This window comes from Priapulus caudatus, unplaced genomic scaffold (assembly GCF_000485595.1).
Source record: "Priapulus caudatus unplaced genomic scaffold, Priapulus_caudatus-5.0.1 Scaffold509, whole genome shotgun sequence".
In the NCBI taxonomy this organism is placed as follows: domain Eukaryota; kingdom Metazoa; phylum Priapulida; class Priapulimorpha; order Priapulimorphida; family Priapulidae; genus Priapulus; species Priapulus caudatus.
The window spans coordinates 31,213-44,293 of NW_014577570.1; the positions used below are offsets into that span (position 1 = coordinate 31,213).

The 13,081-nt window shown below is 42.9% G+C and overlaps 1 protein-coding gene and 1 long non-coding RNA gene across 5 annotated transcripts in view; one reads left to right on the forward strand and one right to left on the reverse strand.

Moving 5' to 3' along the window:
- The window catches only part of LOC106811151, a 4,326-nt gene extending 3,382 nt beyond the window's left edge, over positions 1 to 944 (reverse strand). Inside the window, exons 1-2 of the long non-coding RNA XR_001394110.1 lie at positions 613 to 944; positions 106 to 202 (exon numbers count right to left, since the gene is read on the reverse strand). This is a non-coding gene — a long non-coding RNA (uncharacterized LOC106811151). The remainder of the gene's footprint in view (positions 1 to 105; positions 203 to 612) is intronic.
- Positions 945 to 3,341: 2,397 nt separating this feature from the next.
- On the forward strand, positions 3,342 to 10,185 carry LOC106811150 (transcription elongation factor B polypeptide 1). Of its 4 annotated transcripts, none has more exons than XM_014814692.1 (3): positions 3,342 to 3,377; positions 4,370 to 4,614; positions 9,793 to 10,185. In XM_014814692.1, exons 2-3 carry the CDS (start codon positions 4,400 to 4,402, stop codon positions 9,932 to 9,934), a joined length of 357 nt encoding a protein of 118 aa, XP_014670178.1. In that variant the 5' UTR covers positions 3,342 to 3,377; positions 4,370 to 4,399; the 3' UTR covers positions 9,935 to 10,185. The 4 variants fall into 4 exon arrangements, with proteins under 4 accessions (XP_014670178.1, XP_014670177.1, XP_014670180.1 ...); XM_014814691.1 differs by having other exon boundaries at positions 3,347 to 3,450; XM_014814694.1 differs by having other exon boundaries at positions 3,373 to 3,390.
- The last annotated feature ends 2,896 nt before the right edge of the window (positions 10,186 to 13,081 follow it).

Consider the following 13,081-nt stretch of genomic DNA (forward strand, 5'->3'; position numbering starts at 1 on the left):
AAAGAAAGAGAGAGAGAGAGAGGCAGAGAGAGAGAGAGAGAGAGAGAGAGAGAGAGAAAGAGAGAGGAGAGCGTGTAGATTCGTGAAATATATATAATATCAAACCCATGGTTAAGCTGTTCAGGCGCGTGCAGCAGTAATTAGCAGCGCAGTCAGTGTCCGTCTTACACTCCGGGTTGTTCGTCACCACAGCGCCTGATGCCTACGCAGATGAAACGTAATAATATATGGCACAAACGTCGACCATTTTGTATATATAACACCGTGATCACGTATACACTTATGTTTATGGTAACACCATCTCTCAATGTTAACGCCTAACGCGTTATTGCGACAGTACTATCTGAATATATCTTTATATGTATATATAAGAAGCAAATCTAAACAAACTAAACAACCCTAAATACCAACTTAATCATTTACGAAAGTAAACACTTGAACACCAAAATTAAACGCTTAAACATTCGCCAACTTGAACGCAACAGTCATGCACTTAAACATTAAAGTGTTTAAACACTTAAACACCAGCTGAAAACACCACCGTAATAACACCAAATCGTTTCGCGTCTTAGAATGGGAACTCGCGAACCGCTCCTGTATACATGTAGGTACCTTTATGAGAGCGGCGACTCCGATTGCGATGAGAAAAATAACCAACGTTAATATCCTCATGTTTCCGTAGTAGCAAGGTCTTTATCGTCAACTTTGTGGAAAAGCTATAAGGAAGGATCCAGCAAACAGCAGCAGGGGCGGTTATGTAAAGGACAGCGTGCGGACTTTTCTCAACTCAAGCAGACCTGAGCCGCGGCGAGCAATCTCTACCCACATGATATGCACGCGAAAGATTTCTCTCTCACCCGCAGTTTACATCCGTGTCATACAATGCTCCTGTGAAGAAGGGATGGTCACGTTGGTTACTACTCTGCTCTCCGTAGCCGTGCAAGCAGCGTACGGCGTGCGGGCCGGGAGGTTACACTGCCAAGGCTCTTCATCGCTGCAGCAAGTGAAGAAAGAGTCGAGTGCCCGTCTCGAAATCACCCGCTAATGAAATGGATACGCCCTGAGGTGCAGACCCGACGTCGTCTTACCACGGTGTCACTGACTCACAGCTTACACAGTGCATGTTCAGACTCCGACTATAGACTATATAGTTTGACGTTAGTGAGCAGAAGTAAATCTCAACGGTACTGTGCGAGGAACTCATAAAATGTTATGTAATATTGAATCGAGTGCGCAGTTCCGAGTACGCAAATATAGACATATACATAAGAGATGTAACAACACCTCAAGGAGATAATTGGGCGTAATATATTTTAATAAAGCATATTAATTCATAAGTTTTATATACGTTCTAGAATAGACACATTGAGGCTTTGTGTGTGTGTGTGTGTGTGTGTGTGTGTGTGTGTGTGTGTGTGTGTGTGTGTGTGTGTGTAGTGTGTGTGTGTGTGTGTGTGTGCGCGTGCGTCCGCGCTGCGGGCGTGCGTGCGTGTGTGTGTGCGGTGCGTGCGTGCCGTGCGTGCGTGGTTTTGTGTGTGTGTTTTGTGTTGTGGGTGTGTGTGTGCTTGTGTGTGTGTTGGTGTGTGTTTGCGTGGCGTAGTCTGTGCGTTTGGCGGTGGTGTGATTTGTATGTATGATGCGTCATTGCGTTTTTTGCGTGCGGGGTCGGTGATTTGCGTGTGCGTTTGCGAGTGTATGCGCCGGTCCGCGCGCGCGCGTGTGTGTGTGTGTGTGTGTGTGTGTGTGTGTGTGTGTGTGCGCATTTGCGCCCGCGCGCGCGCGTGTGTGTACATGTGCATGTGTAAAGGCAATGGTGGCGGAGGCTTGTTACAGTATAGTGTGGGTCATGTGTGGGTGAGCGAATCATGTGCGTGCACACTCATGCTCTGTGTTTAAAGTCACTTTGTAATGCTGCACCAAACTCCACGACAGATGGCGCTCTCGCTCTGGCTCGTACTGAGTTGTACGCAAACTGCATGCAGTGCCCCTTCCCACACTCAGGATAATACTCAGGAGGTAGAATTGAGCACACTCAAAAATTTCCCACACTCAGGAGGTAGAATTGAGCCAGAGCGAGAGCGCCATCTGTCGTGGAGTTTGAGTTGTACGAGGGGGCGCTGCATGCAGTTTGATACAGCACGTGTATGGAATCAGCCCTTATCTCTATAATGTAATCTCTACTCTATAATATATTATAGAGATCAGTGGGAATCAGAAATGGAATGAATGTTGCCTGAGCCGAGTCTCACCTGGTGGTTGACTTCTGTTCGCTAATTATAGCGTAAATCCACATTTTGACATCAGGAAAGTTACAACATAAGAAATTCATTGAGGGGTGAAAATTTGGCAACACCGTGCCAACACGGGTGTGTAATAAAAAGAGCGTCACGAATGCCCTACGTACGCTACGGTGCAAAGAAACATATGGACACTTCTACCATTACAGGCGTAAGAGATTGTTATGGACAGTTATTATGTTACACTATTTATGAGCATATGTGTCCTCGATTTTTAAATGTAATATTTTAACCAAATAATATTTCGTTTAGCAGATACTGAGCATTCGAGGACAAACATTTTCTCCAATACTATTAGTATCAGGGGCGTGTACATGATTTGTACCAAGGGGGGGGGTCTAACCATAACTAAAACTTGCGAGCACGCAAAGGGGGGGTCTGGGGCCCTCCCCCAGAAATTTTTTGAAATTAGACCCTCTTAGATGCGTTTTCTGCGCGAGCATGGGGGGGGGACCCCCTAGACCCCCCCGCTGTACACGCCCCTGAGTATCTCTATAATTATGTGTCTTGAGTGTAGCTCACTAATGAACAAATTTGTCCAGGTGGTGTATGCGAATAGATGTTATTTGTCGCGGAGTGAGGCTATGCAGATTTTACCGTTTGGTTGATTTACAAGCTTAGTTATTAATAATCAGAGTTTGGTAGAAGATCCAGTCGCTGGCAGATCGTGGAATAAAAGTTTTTGCAAGTATAGGGATCTTAAGTGAGAGATTTTGGTCGTTTATTCTCCTACTGGTGAGTATGTTTTCTCTATGTTAAAGATATAACTTCGATAAAATCTTCTCTTTTTTTTCAGATGCTGCCGGTTACGTACCATGCATTAACCGAGTTTACTCCTTACCGGGATATGGTATCGTCATCGTCTAAATAAAATTGTACGATCAACAATTTCCTTGTTAGTTATATCCTAAATATAATAGATTTTTATTTATATAGATTGATCCGTATACTATCTGACCGAATAGTAATACTTTAATATGTGTTAACGAAAACAGTTTAGTTATTTAACTATGAAAACGATAAATACAAACACTTCACAACTTTGCCGCCAGGTAGCAGGGCTTGACATCATTGCACAAAGTATTTTTCCATCGTCAGTTAGCTATTTTCGATATATAGTAACGTTTTTTAGTTCAACTTGTTATTCTGAAATGTGAGAAGTTTTATGGGTGATTCTGGTCATTAGTAAAAAAATAATATACCATCATCGTTTGTATGCGGTCTAGTTTTGCGTTGTGTGAAGTTGCAACACGGCAATGTTATTGTTAAGTCATTGTCAGTTGATGAAATTGCAAGGCCATACAGTATTTGCACGTACGAATAATCTATGCAAATTAGCACCGTATAAGTTGTGTGACTATGAGACTGTAGGAGCGCAAAATTGATACATCTTTGAACGTGCACTAAAGCAACTGTAATCGGTTATGATGTTATGACTATAAAAGCCTATTATTAGTATTACTAGTATTACTATTACTATTAGTATTAATTATTTAATTAAAGCCCAAAGGTCATTATGAATATGACTATGAGGTGTTTGCAAGGAAATATTGATTGATCATGTTAATAATAACAATACAAGTTACAAACAATACAACATTTACCAGGCTAAAAGGCTGTTGGTATTCTCCTGCTACTGTAAGCACTTCCACTTTTTGCTTATTTGCTGGTAGGGCGAATTTTACACTATTTTAACTACCGGTACTCTCTTTTTAGTTGCATTGATTGTCCATGCATCACGTACCCGCAGCTCAGTATGGTTTAATGCTTTGATACTGTTGATTTTCGTACTATTCCCTAAATGAGGTGAATGATTCCTCAATGTCAAACTTGACTGTTAGCTCTGCCATTACCCATTGCCATTGAAGTCGAGTGTTAGGTGGTTTTTGGGATAGAATCAACAACATTACCGGGAATCACTAGAACTACCGGGAGATTGGCAAAAAGTGGAACTGGTACTGGGAGAAAGCAAGACCATATATTATATAAGAGCATATACAAAAATTGCGCAGCTGGTTGGGAAACTTACTTCACCAGTCGGTTCTTAACTCTAAACATCTTTTTCCATGCAGTTAACATCTGATCCATTAACTGGTTGTGTCATGACGGACGTGAAAGAAGAAAAAGATGACAAAATCCAGTATGGTGGCTGTGAAGGCCCAAATGCTATGTATGTGAAGCTGGTATCCTCGGATGGGCATGAGTTCATAGTGAAACGGGAGCACGCACTGACATCGGGAACCATCAAGGCAATGCTGAGTGGACCAGGCCAGTTTGCTGAAAATGAAACGAATGAGGTCAACTTTAGGGAAATTCCGTGAGTATTTTAAAATAGTGAAATTATAAATCCTTGAATAAGCTCATTCGGTTGGTTGATAATAGTGATAACTTGGTTGATTTCTACTCAACCGTGAGGTTCAAACGCACCTGCTAACATTTCACGTCCTAACAGGAGGCTTTTCAAAGCTGTCTGACGTTGTCAGATTTCACCACCAGATGGTGTAGTGGTCAACAGCATGGTCCACACATGCCTGAGTCTGTACCACCTCTCGTCTCGGTTGATGTTTGGGGTCTTGCGAATCCAGACGGCTTTCTTAATCCAATGCCAGCCTAAGGTGATGATTGTCTTACCATATGTGAGAGGGGTCACGGACGTAGTACAACGTGACCTCAAAAATGCAGGCGTGGATTCAGCAGTTAGACCGTTGGAGGCCATAAAAAGACAGTTAGTACACATGAAGTACAGCGAAAACAACCCGCTACCGAAATAAACAAATCCACGATCACGGACCATGTAGCGGTAACATCCCAGTTGGCCTACCCCCATTTCGCCAACGTCCCATTTCGCTTACGTCCCATTTCGTCTACTGTCAGAATCGGCAATATTCCCATTTTGCCTACTCCCGTTATGCTACTGTATTTTCTATTTTTGTCAAGTTGTGTTCTCATTATTTTCACCTATGTTTTCTTTTGGTTCCTATAGAGGGTTCCGCGACTTGCACTAAAAATAGCAATATTACCTACAATCCCGTGCCGCCGGCCATACTGGTAGTCAGAATTGCGAACACGTGTTACCGATATGCGCAATCTACCGAATTTACATCGATAGATTGTACATACGATAGTGTTATTATAGTAATCTATATTAGCAGTAAGTGATCCCGGTTTTGCAGACAGGTTTACCAGCGCGTGTGGGGATGCTAGAGTTTGATATGATTGTGCAGACCCGGTTTTACAGGGTGTTGCAGGCAGGGTTATCAGTGTGGGTTGGGGTGCTAGTCTGCTGGAGTTGAGATTACACAGGTCCGGTTTTGCAGGGCTTTGCATGCAGGTTTATTAGCGTGGGTTAGGATGCTTGAGTTCGATGAGGTTGCCGCACAGTCGGCGGATTGCTAGATTGAGCAGGTCGAAAGATTGCACGCAACACATATCATGGACTTGAGTTTGTATACATCGCGAGTGTTCAGAAATTTCACAGATTTTACTGCATATAGCTATCAGCTATCAAACGCAGCTTTTTAGCTCATCTGACATAGTCAGATGCAGCTTGTAGAATCGCTTGATCGTCCGTCCGTGCGTCCGTGCGTCCGTCCGTCAACAGTTGGGCACAAATCTTAACGCGCTCGACGTACGGTCACTGATATCTGGGATGTGGGGGGGCAATCCGAAAAACGAGTTGGGATGTCGAAGCTGGGGGTCAAAGGTCAAAGGTCAAGAGTGTAAAAGAAGGGGGAACATGTCACTGCCTTAACTTAAGTAGAGGGAGGAAATGCAGAATTGTCGGCACAAATCTAAACGGCTCGACCTAGGCTCGTGATAGTCGGTGTATAGTTGCATCAATGGTAGGAAAAGCCATCCACTGTGCCGAAATTGGAGGTCACAGTTGCAAAGGTCAGTGGGCACAGGCAAGATTTTAAGACATTGTTCTGAGGAGCAATGTCTAGACGGAGAGCGATTGAAAAACTTTTTTGTTTCAGTCTGGTGACCGTAGCATTTTTATGGCTTTATTGGAAAGGACCAATTGAACATGTCCCTCTGCTGACCATGCGAAGAGTAAGTGTCGATAACCTTTGACCCTCAAGGGAGGTTAAACTTTGATTTGTTGACTGTCTGTTAGAAGAATTTGACTGCCGGGTTTGCTAGTAGAGATCTAATACATGCCTGGATGTATGAGGCTACAATGTCACAGTGAAATTCAAAAGCTAAATTTTGGTTAAAGAAGGTGTATGTTCCTTAATCGTATAATTTTATGTGCATGTCTGTACTGTCAGTACTGAGTTACATGTAACGTATGGCACTGTGGCTGCAGTTTTTGCCTGCGTTAATTGGTTGGCAGTGGCACTCTCTCTATTGCAGATTTGCAGCCTGTAGGCTTGCGTAGGTACAGTGGATGAGTGCTTACCTATTCTGTCTTGGCAAATAGTTGTTGCTGCTGACCGAATGATGGAGCTTCCATCTTTAATCTGAAGACACTTAAACGTACGCCCATCTCGTGCAACTTTCATAACGATCCCAACGAACATTCTTTGAGAAGGTTCCTGATACCATCCCTGTGCATTCCACTGTTACGGCGTGTATGTGAAACACATTTGGGACTAACAGGGTTTACTAGAATCCCTCCACTCCACCACAGAGTCACCGGCAGTAGACGTTAGATGAGCGGCGTCTATGGCGAGCACTTGTATAGATACAGGCTGTATGCATATTTGCCAACTGTCTGAAGTGTACGTAGTATGGACAAGTACTTTGGTTCACTAGACAACGTAGCCAAAGCACGCTATCTCGAGAAAATTGGGTGCATTGGGAATCGACACCCATACGAGAATGGAGCGAGGACTACAACTTGTGCCCATCACGTACTTATTAGGATCTCGTGAATTGACTACCGAACATTCTAGTTGAGTCCATTTTATACTCTCAGGGACTTTCAGAACCACGAAAGCCTGGATGCCTACGATCGACTGTTCTGTGGTTGGGTTAGTGGTGTATCGGTCTACATGTATCATGTGAACAGTGAGAGTCCCATCTACGTTATCCGAGCACCTGTTATGCACTCCCAGTCTCTGATTATAGTTATACCATGATTTATCATCTCTCTATCCATGCATGGGTCACGATGAGAGAATATAGGACATGCATCATGTCAGCACACTGTAATTGTAAAGCTGCAGGCTTGGTGAATTCTATTCACATGTAGCCTCAGTGCTATTTTATGTAGAGTATGCTGCACGTGCAAGAGAAATTACCACCCCCACTCAAACAGCTGCCTACTGGATGCCGGCGATATATGTATATAAGTGTAAATGTGTAGCGGCGTGCACCGTGCGTGCGGTGTACCTGTGTGTTGCAGGGGAGCATTTGACCGGCATTTAAAGGTAATTATCGGCAATTCTATACGAAAGAGAGAAGAGAAACATTAAGACATTGGTAGTAATTACATTTCGTGTTTATTCAGCATTGCTTTTTTATCGAAAATGCTCCAAGCATCTGTGGTCCGCCTTGTCTCTCGTCATTTTACCTTGTGTTGTGATCACGCTAGGCAGCCTAAAAAAGATGTGTGGCTCTCCGATACCGATTGCTGCAGTTGACAACGCCGCAGGAGAGCGGCGTTGTGATGGATTTGCTTAATAGGCGAATAAAATGAGCAGAGAACAGTTCGTTGCTCAATGTACTTGTACCGTGCCTGAGCTGGTTTCTGGAACCGTCATTGCCGGCGGCGTTGCATTGTGGGTAATTTGAAAATTCGCGGAACCCTCTATAGTCTATGTATGCCAATCAAAACCATATTTTATTATTTATAAATGATTATTTAGTGAACAAACCGATCGTAGACGAAATGGGAATAGGGTAGATTTTGAGCATAGACGAATTGGGATTTGGGAGTAGGGGAATTTTGCCGTAGGCGAAATGGGAGTAGGCCAACCGGGAATAAACCCATGTAGCGACCGCCAATCACACCATCGATTGGGATAATTCGAAAATATCGATCGTGAGCCAATAAGAATCAGGCGTTGGATTAAGGAAGCCGTCTGGATTCGCAAGACCCCAAACATCAACCGAGACGAGAGGTGGTACAGACTCAGTCATGTGTGGACCCAAACAGCATGCAGCGCCCCCTTCCCACACTCAGGATATACCACTGCCACAATGCTAGCACTATTTTTACAGTGGGCGGAGCTCCGGGGAAATCCAGCAAATGGCAAGCCAACGGCCGCGAAGTCGCCGTCGAACAAAACATTAGAAATTTCTATGATTTGCATGTTTGTTGGTGGACAAATTTAGATGTTTTAAGCTGAATACGCAAAAATGTATCAAAGACAATGTTCGAGAATTAGGTATATTGGCAAGCATCCCGAAAATTCATGATAAATACGTGAACTTCGTTTAGTAAACAGCGTAATGATTTGAAAGTAGTAAATGGGCGCATTATTTCGTATCACTATTTTATCAAATTTCTCATGAAATAATGGTCCGACTTTTATTATCTTTGCAGCTTTTATAAGTAAACACCGTATTACATAGGACAGGAGTAACGGGGTCGCTGTAAAACTTATAGTAAAAAAGCGTAAGAAATTCTTACTGAAATCAGCTTGTGGCAGTGGTAGAATTGAGCCAGAGCGAGAGCGCCATCTGTCGTGGAGTTTGGTGTGGACCATGCTGTTGACCACTACACCATCTGGTGGTGAAATCTGACAACGTCAGACAGCTTTGAAAAGCCTCCTGTTAAGACGCGAAACGTTAGCAGGTGTGTTTAAACCTCACGGTTGAGTAGAAATCAATCAAGTTATCTCAGTGAAATTGTAAGTCTGGAGTTAAATCACTGAACATAGCAAGTAAACGTGTTCTTATGTCTAGTGCATCCACTTGAAGTTAACGAGACATTGTCAGCAATGTAGTCATAGTAACAAACCGTTGAACTAAAATTGTCATTTCAGTATTTCTATCGTCAATCAATAATACGTAAATCTGGTACATACATGTAGGTTCAATACAGACTCAGGATCCTCACAAGAAAATGTAGCATCCCTTCTTGATGTATCCAAGTACAGTGGACCCCCGAGATACGAATTTAATTTGTTCCACAGATTTGTTCGTATCTCGAAAAATTCGTATGTCAACCCCTATATAGGACATACAGCAATTTACGTACAGCAAATACAATCATGAGAGCGCATCCAGATTCAATGAGCCACATACTTAAACTGACTCACCGAAAGAGCGCGCGCTAGGCCTATGCCTTGATTGGCTGATTCGTAAGACGTTCGTATGTTGAATTTTATTCGTTTGTAGAATACATTACGTTCAACGGGAGGTCGTTCGTATCTTGAAAATTCGTGTCTCGAGCCGTTTGTATCTCGGGTGTCCACTGTAGTCTCAAGAGTCATTCCTCATTAATTCATGGTATGGAAGCTGGAGACCAGTGAATTCACCATATGCATTCTCGGCTTGTGTGTGTTTCTCATCGACCTTGCCGTGTGTTTTTGTGGCGATCTAGGTCTCACGTCCTACAGAAGGTGTGCCAGTATTTCACGTACAAGGTGCGGTACACTAACAGTTCCACGGAGATACCGGAGTTTCCGATAGCACCCGAGATCGTCCTGGAGCTGCTGATGGCTGCAAACTTCCTCGACTGTTGAGAGAGAGAGAGAGCGTGTAATCTCATTAGCCGACTACGACGCAAAACACGACACCAGCTAATGACATCAGCACCCTTAAATAATTATATTGTTCATAATTTGTAAATGTGAGAATTTGGATGGCATTGAGCAGAACATAATCGTTACTGACCGTGTTGCCTGTCTAGTTCCTGTTACTAGAAATGAATAGGGAAACTTCAGAGAATGAAAGAATGAGAACGGGGTGAATGAGAGCCAGACACAGAGAGAAAGAGAAGGATAGAGATAGACAGCCACATATAGAAACACAAAGGTATACAGCGAGTAACTGTGGCCATAAGCTCTTTTCCAGTCATGGTTTTTTGAGAGCAATTAGTACCAGTTTATATTTAAAATGATAAAGTGGGTTCATCCACCATGTGGGAACTTACTGCAGAAAATTAAGTGTACCTTTTGTCCATCGTACATATATACTAGCGTGGAATGAAACTGTATCTGCACACTTTGTTTGTGATGTGCTATCACCTATCACCTGCCTTCATGCCATCTAAGTAGCATGCTCTAATATGTCTCTGTAACAACATCTACTGTAATTTGGGTTTTGGAGGATTAATAATGTGATACACTCAGTGTGTTCTTGTATGCAGGTCACAGAGCCTTCGCATCTCGGTATCTAATAGTCTATCCTCTTACCATAAGACAGTCATTATGTTGTATTCCAAATTGACAGGCTATTGAACTAAGTCCTGTTTAGAGATGTATAATAAGCGCAGTGCAGCAAACTGTTAAAGGGGAATATGCCATCATATTGCAACAATGTTTACCGTCCTCTGGCTATCACATTGATGCAGTACTGCAGCAGTAATAGTAGTAGTATTACTGTACAATAATTCCCCCAGTTCGATATCTATTTGCTACACCACGTGTGCATTTTATATAGTAATACGTAATACGTAGCTTGATTCAGTACACGTAGAAGTTTTTACTCGGGTCCGATATACAGTTATGTGTAGCTGCCAGTGTACACTACAGTGAAAGAGAGAATGTGATGCACAAGAAAGGCGTACATCGCATTCTCTTTGTAAAATGCAATATACATTTCATTTTTGCATAAGATTTTGTTGCTTGAGCGAAGTTAAATGTTTGCAACTTGCGTTACCTTGACTGTCATTTTATACATGAAGGAGAAATGTGATTCGGCTGTGTGCATTCAGATGACTGCTCAGGTAACGATTTGTTGCTTTCGTGTTACTAAATAAATGTGATATATAAACACAGCATACCCAGACATTTCGTTTACTGCTCTCATTGGGAAATTATACAATTATATTAAAATCAGTGTTATTTTTATGTAAATCCAAGGATATTAACCAGTTGGGGACAGTTTTGTCAACCTAGTTAGTTGCCAGTTACATGCAGAATGATAGTGATTGATTGAATTGTTTTCTTTGCAAAGAGGCTATACCAGTTGTGAGGGCTGTCATTAACAATAACAGGTCACTGCCCCTGTACTCGAACGCATGCGCGCGTTCACCAACAAAGAGAGAGAGGAGGGGCGAGGGACAGAGCCTGAGGAGCCTGAGACACTACTTCGTTAGTGCACGCGTGCATGCGTTCGAATACGTGTCACCTGTGAATGACAGCTCTGACAACTGGTCTAGCTTCTTAGTAATGAAGTGAGAACAAGAAGAGAGCGCTAGGGAAAGAGAGCGCTGGAGAGACAGAGAGAGAAAGATCGAGAGAGGGGGAGAGACGAGACGAGACAACCACAACCTTGTACTGGTACGTACGTGCGTTTACTTGCTGCAATAGGTAGAATTACATTACACCTACAGACTTGTGGGCGGTAGGGAGGACTCCTCTTGACAGTGATTGTTAGCTTTTCCATGTCAGTTATTTCCCCTATATCCGAAGTCCGAACGTGTCCTAAACTATTCGTTATTAGCATTTTCTTCATTGAAATGTATTACGCATACAGACTGCGTCTGTTGTAGAGATAGTAGGTCAAATTAAGAGATCTGAACAAAAAAGTAGAGAGATTATCTACGAGTTAGTATATTAGTTGGAGCAGTTAGCTGTCATAGAGGACCTGTGTCACGCAACACTTACGCCGCGTTCACACGGAGCAATTTGTCCCGGGTCGAAAACGATCCGAGACTGACCCGGATCAAAAACGACGCGGGTCGATTTTGAGGAGAGCGTTCACACGACGTTGGATCGATCAGTCCGTTGTTGTCCAATTTCTTGAAATAACTGCACGTTGTTCGTGCCCTTCCCGATCTGTTGCTGTTATCTACCACCTTCTTATAAGTATTTCTTAACCGTTTGAGCCGATTATTAACTTGTTGTACAGTTTTAACTATCGCCCGCTCAGCCAGTTTTTCAACAATTTTCTGGTAGGCTAGACGATTTCTCGAGGTTCCTGTTAAAATCCGATTTCCAAATCTCGAGAAGAGCGACGTTGTCCTCGTGAGACCACAGTCGATCAACCCCTTCTGTGGCTTTTTTGGGCATTTTGACGGATATTTTAATGAAAATACTGAAAAACGCGCGTGTAGAAACAAATGCGGAAGTAACGCGCAAGTCGACACTGATGACATCTAGCTACCACCGTACTAATTCTGTCCCGTGTCGTGTGTCCGTGCAAGTTCACACGGAAAACATTTGTAACACTTTTGTATCGAGAAAACGTCCATGTGAACGCTTGGCCCGGGACAATTTTAGCCCGGATCGTTTTAGACCCGGGACAAATTGCTACGTGTGAACGCGGCTATATTCGTGTTTGTTAAGCAGTCGCGTAATTTTTATGCAGAAATTGGAAAATTGTAGCACTCTGCCGGTATACAGCCAGTCTGACAATCTGGGCATGATATAACATAATCAGGAGTGAATAATAATAGATCTATATATAATCTATAATATTCACTCCTGATATAATATATAGTATAATATAGTAATGGCGATGTTGCCATGTCAGCCTGACATGTATTCCGCTGTCACGCACAGTACACCTGATATTTTGCCATTTGATAATGTAAAACATAATGCTATATTATTAGATTTCCATCTCTGACTCGTACTTTTTCGCAACTTTAAGTTAGAGCGTATAGCCTGCATTTTTTATACATGATGCAGGGCCGTAGGTTGAGCAAATTCCTAGGGGGAGGG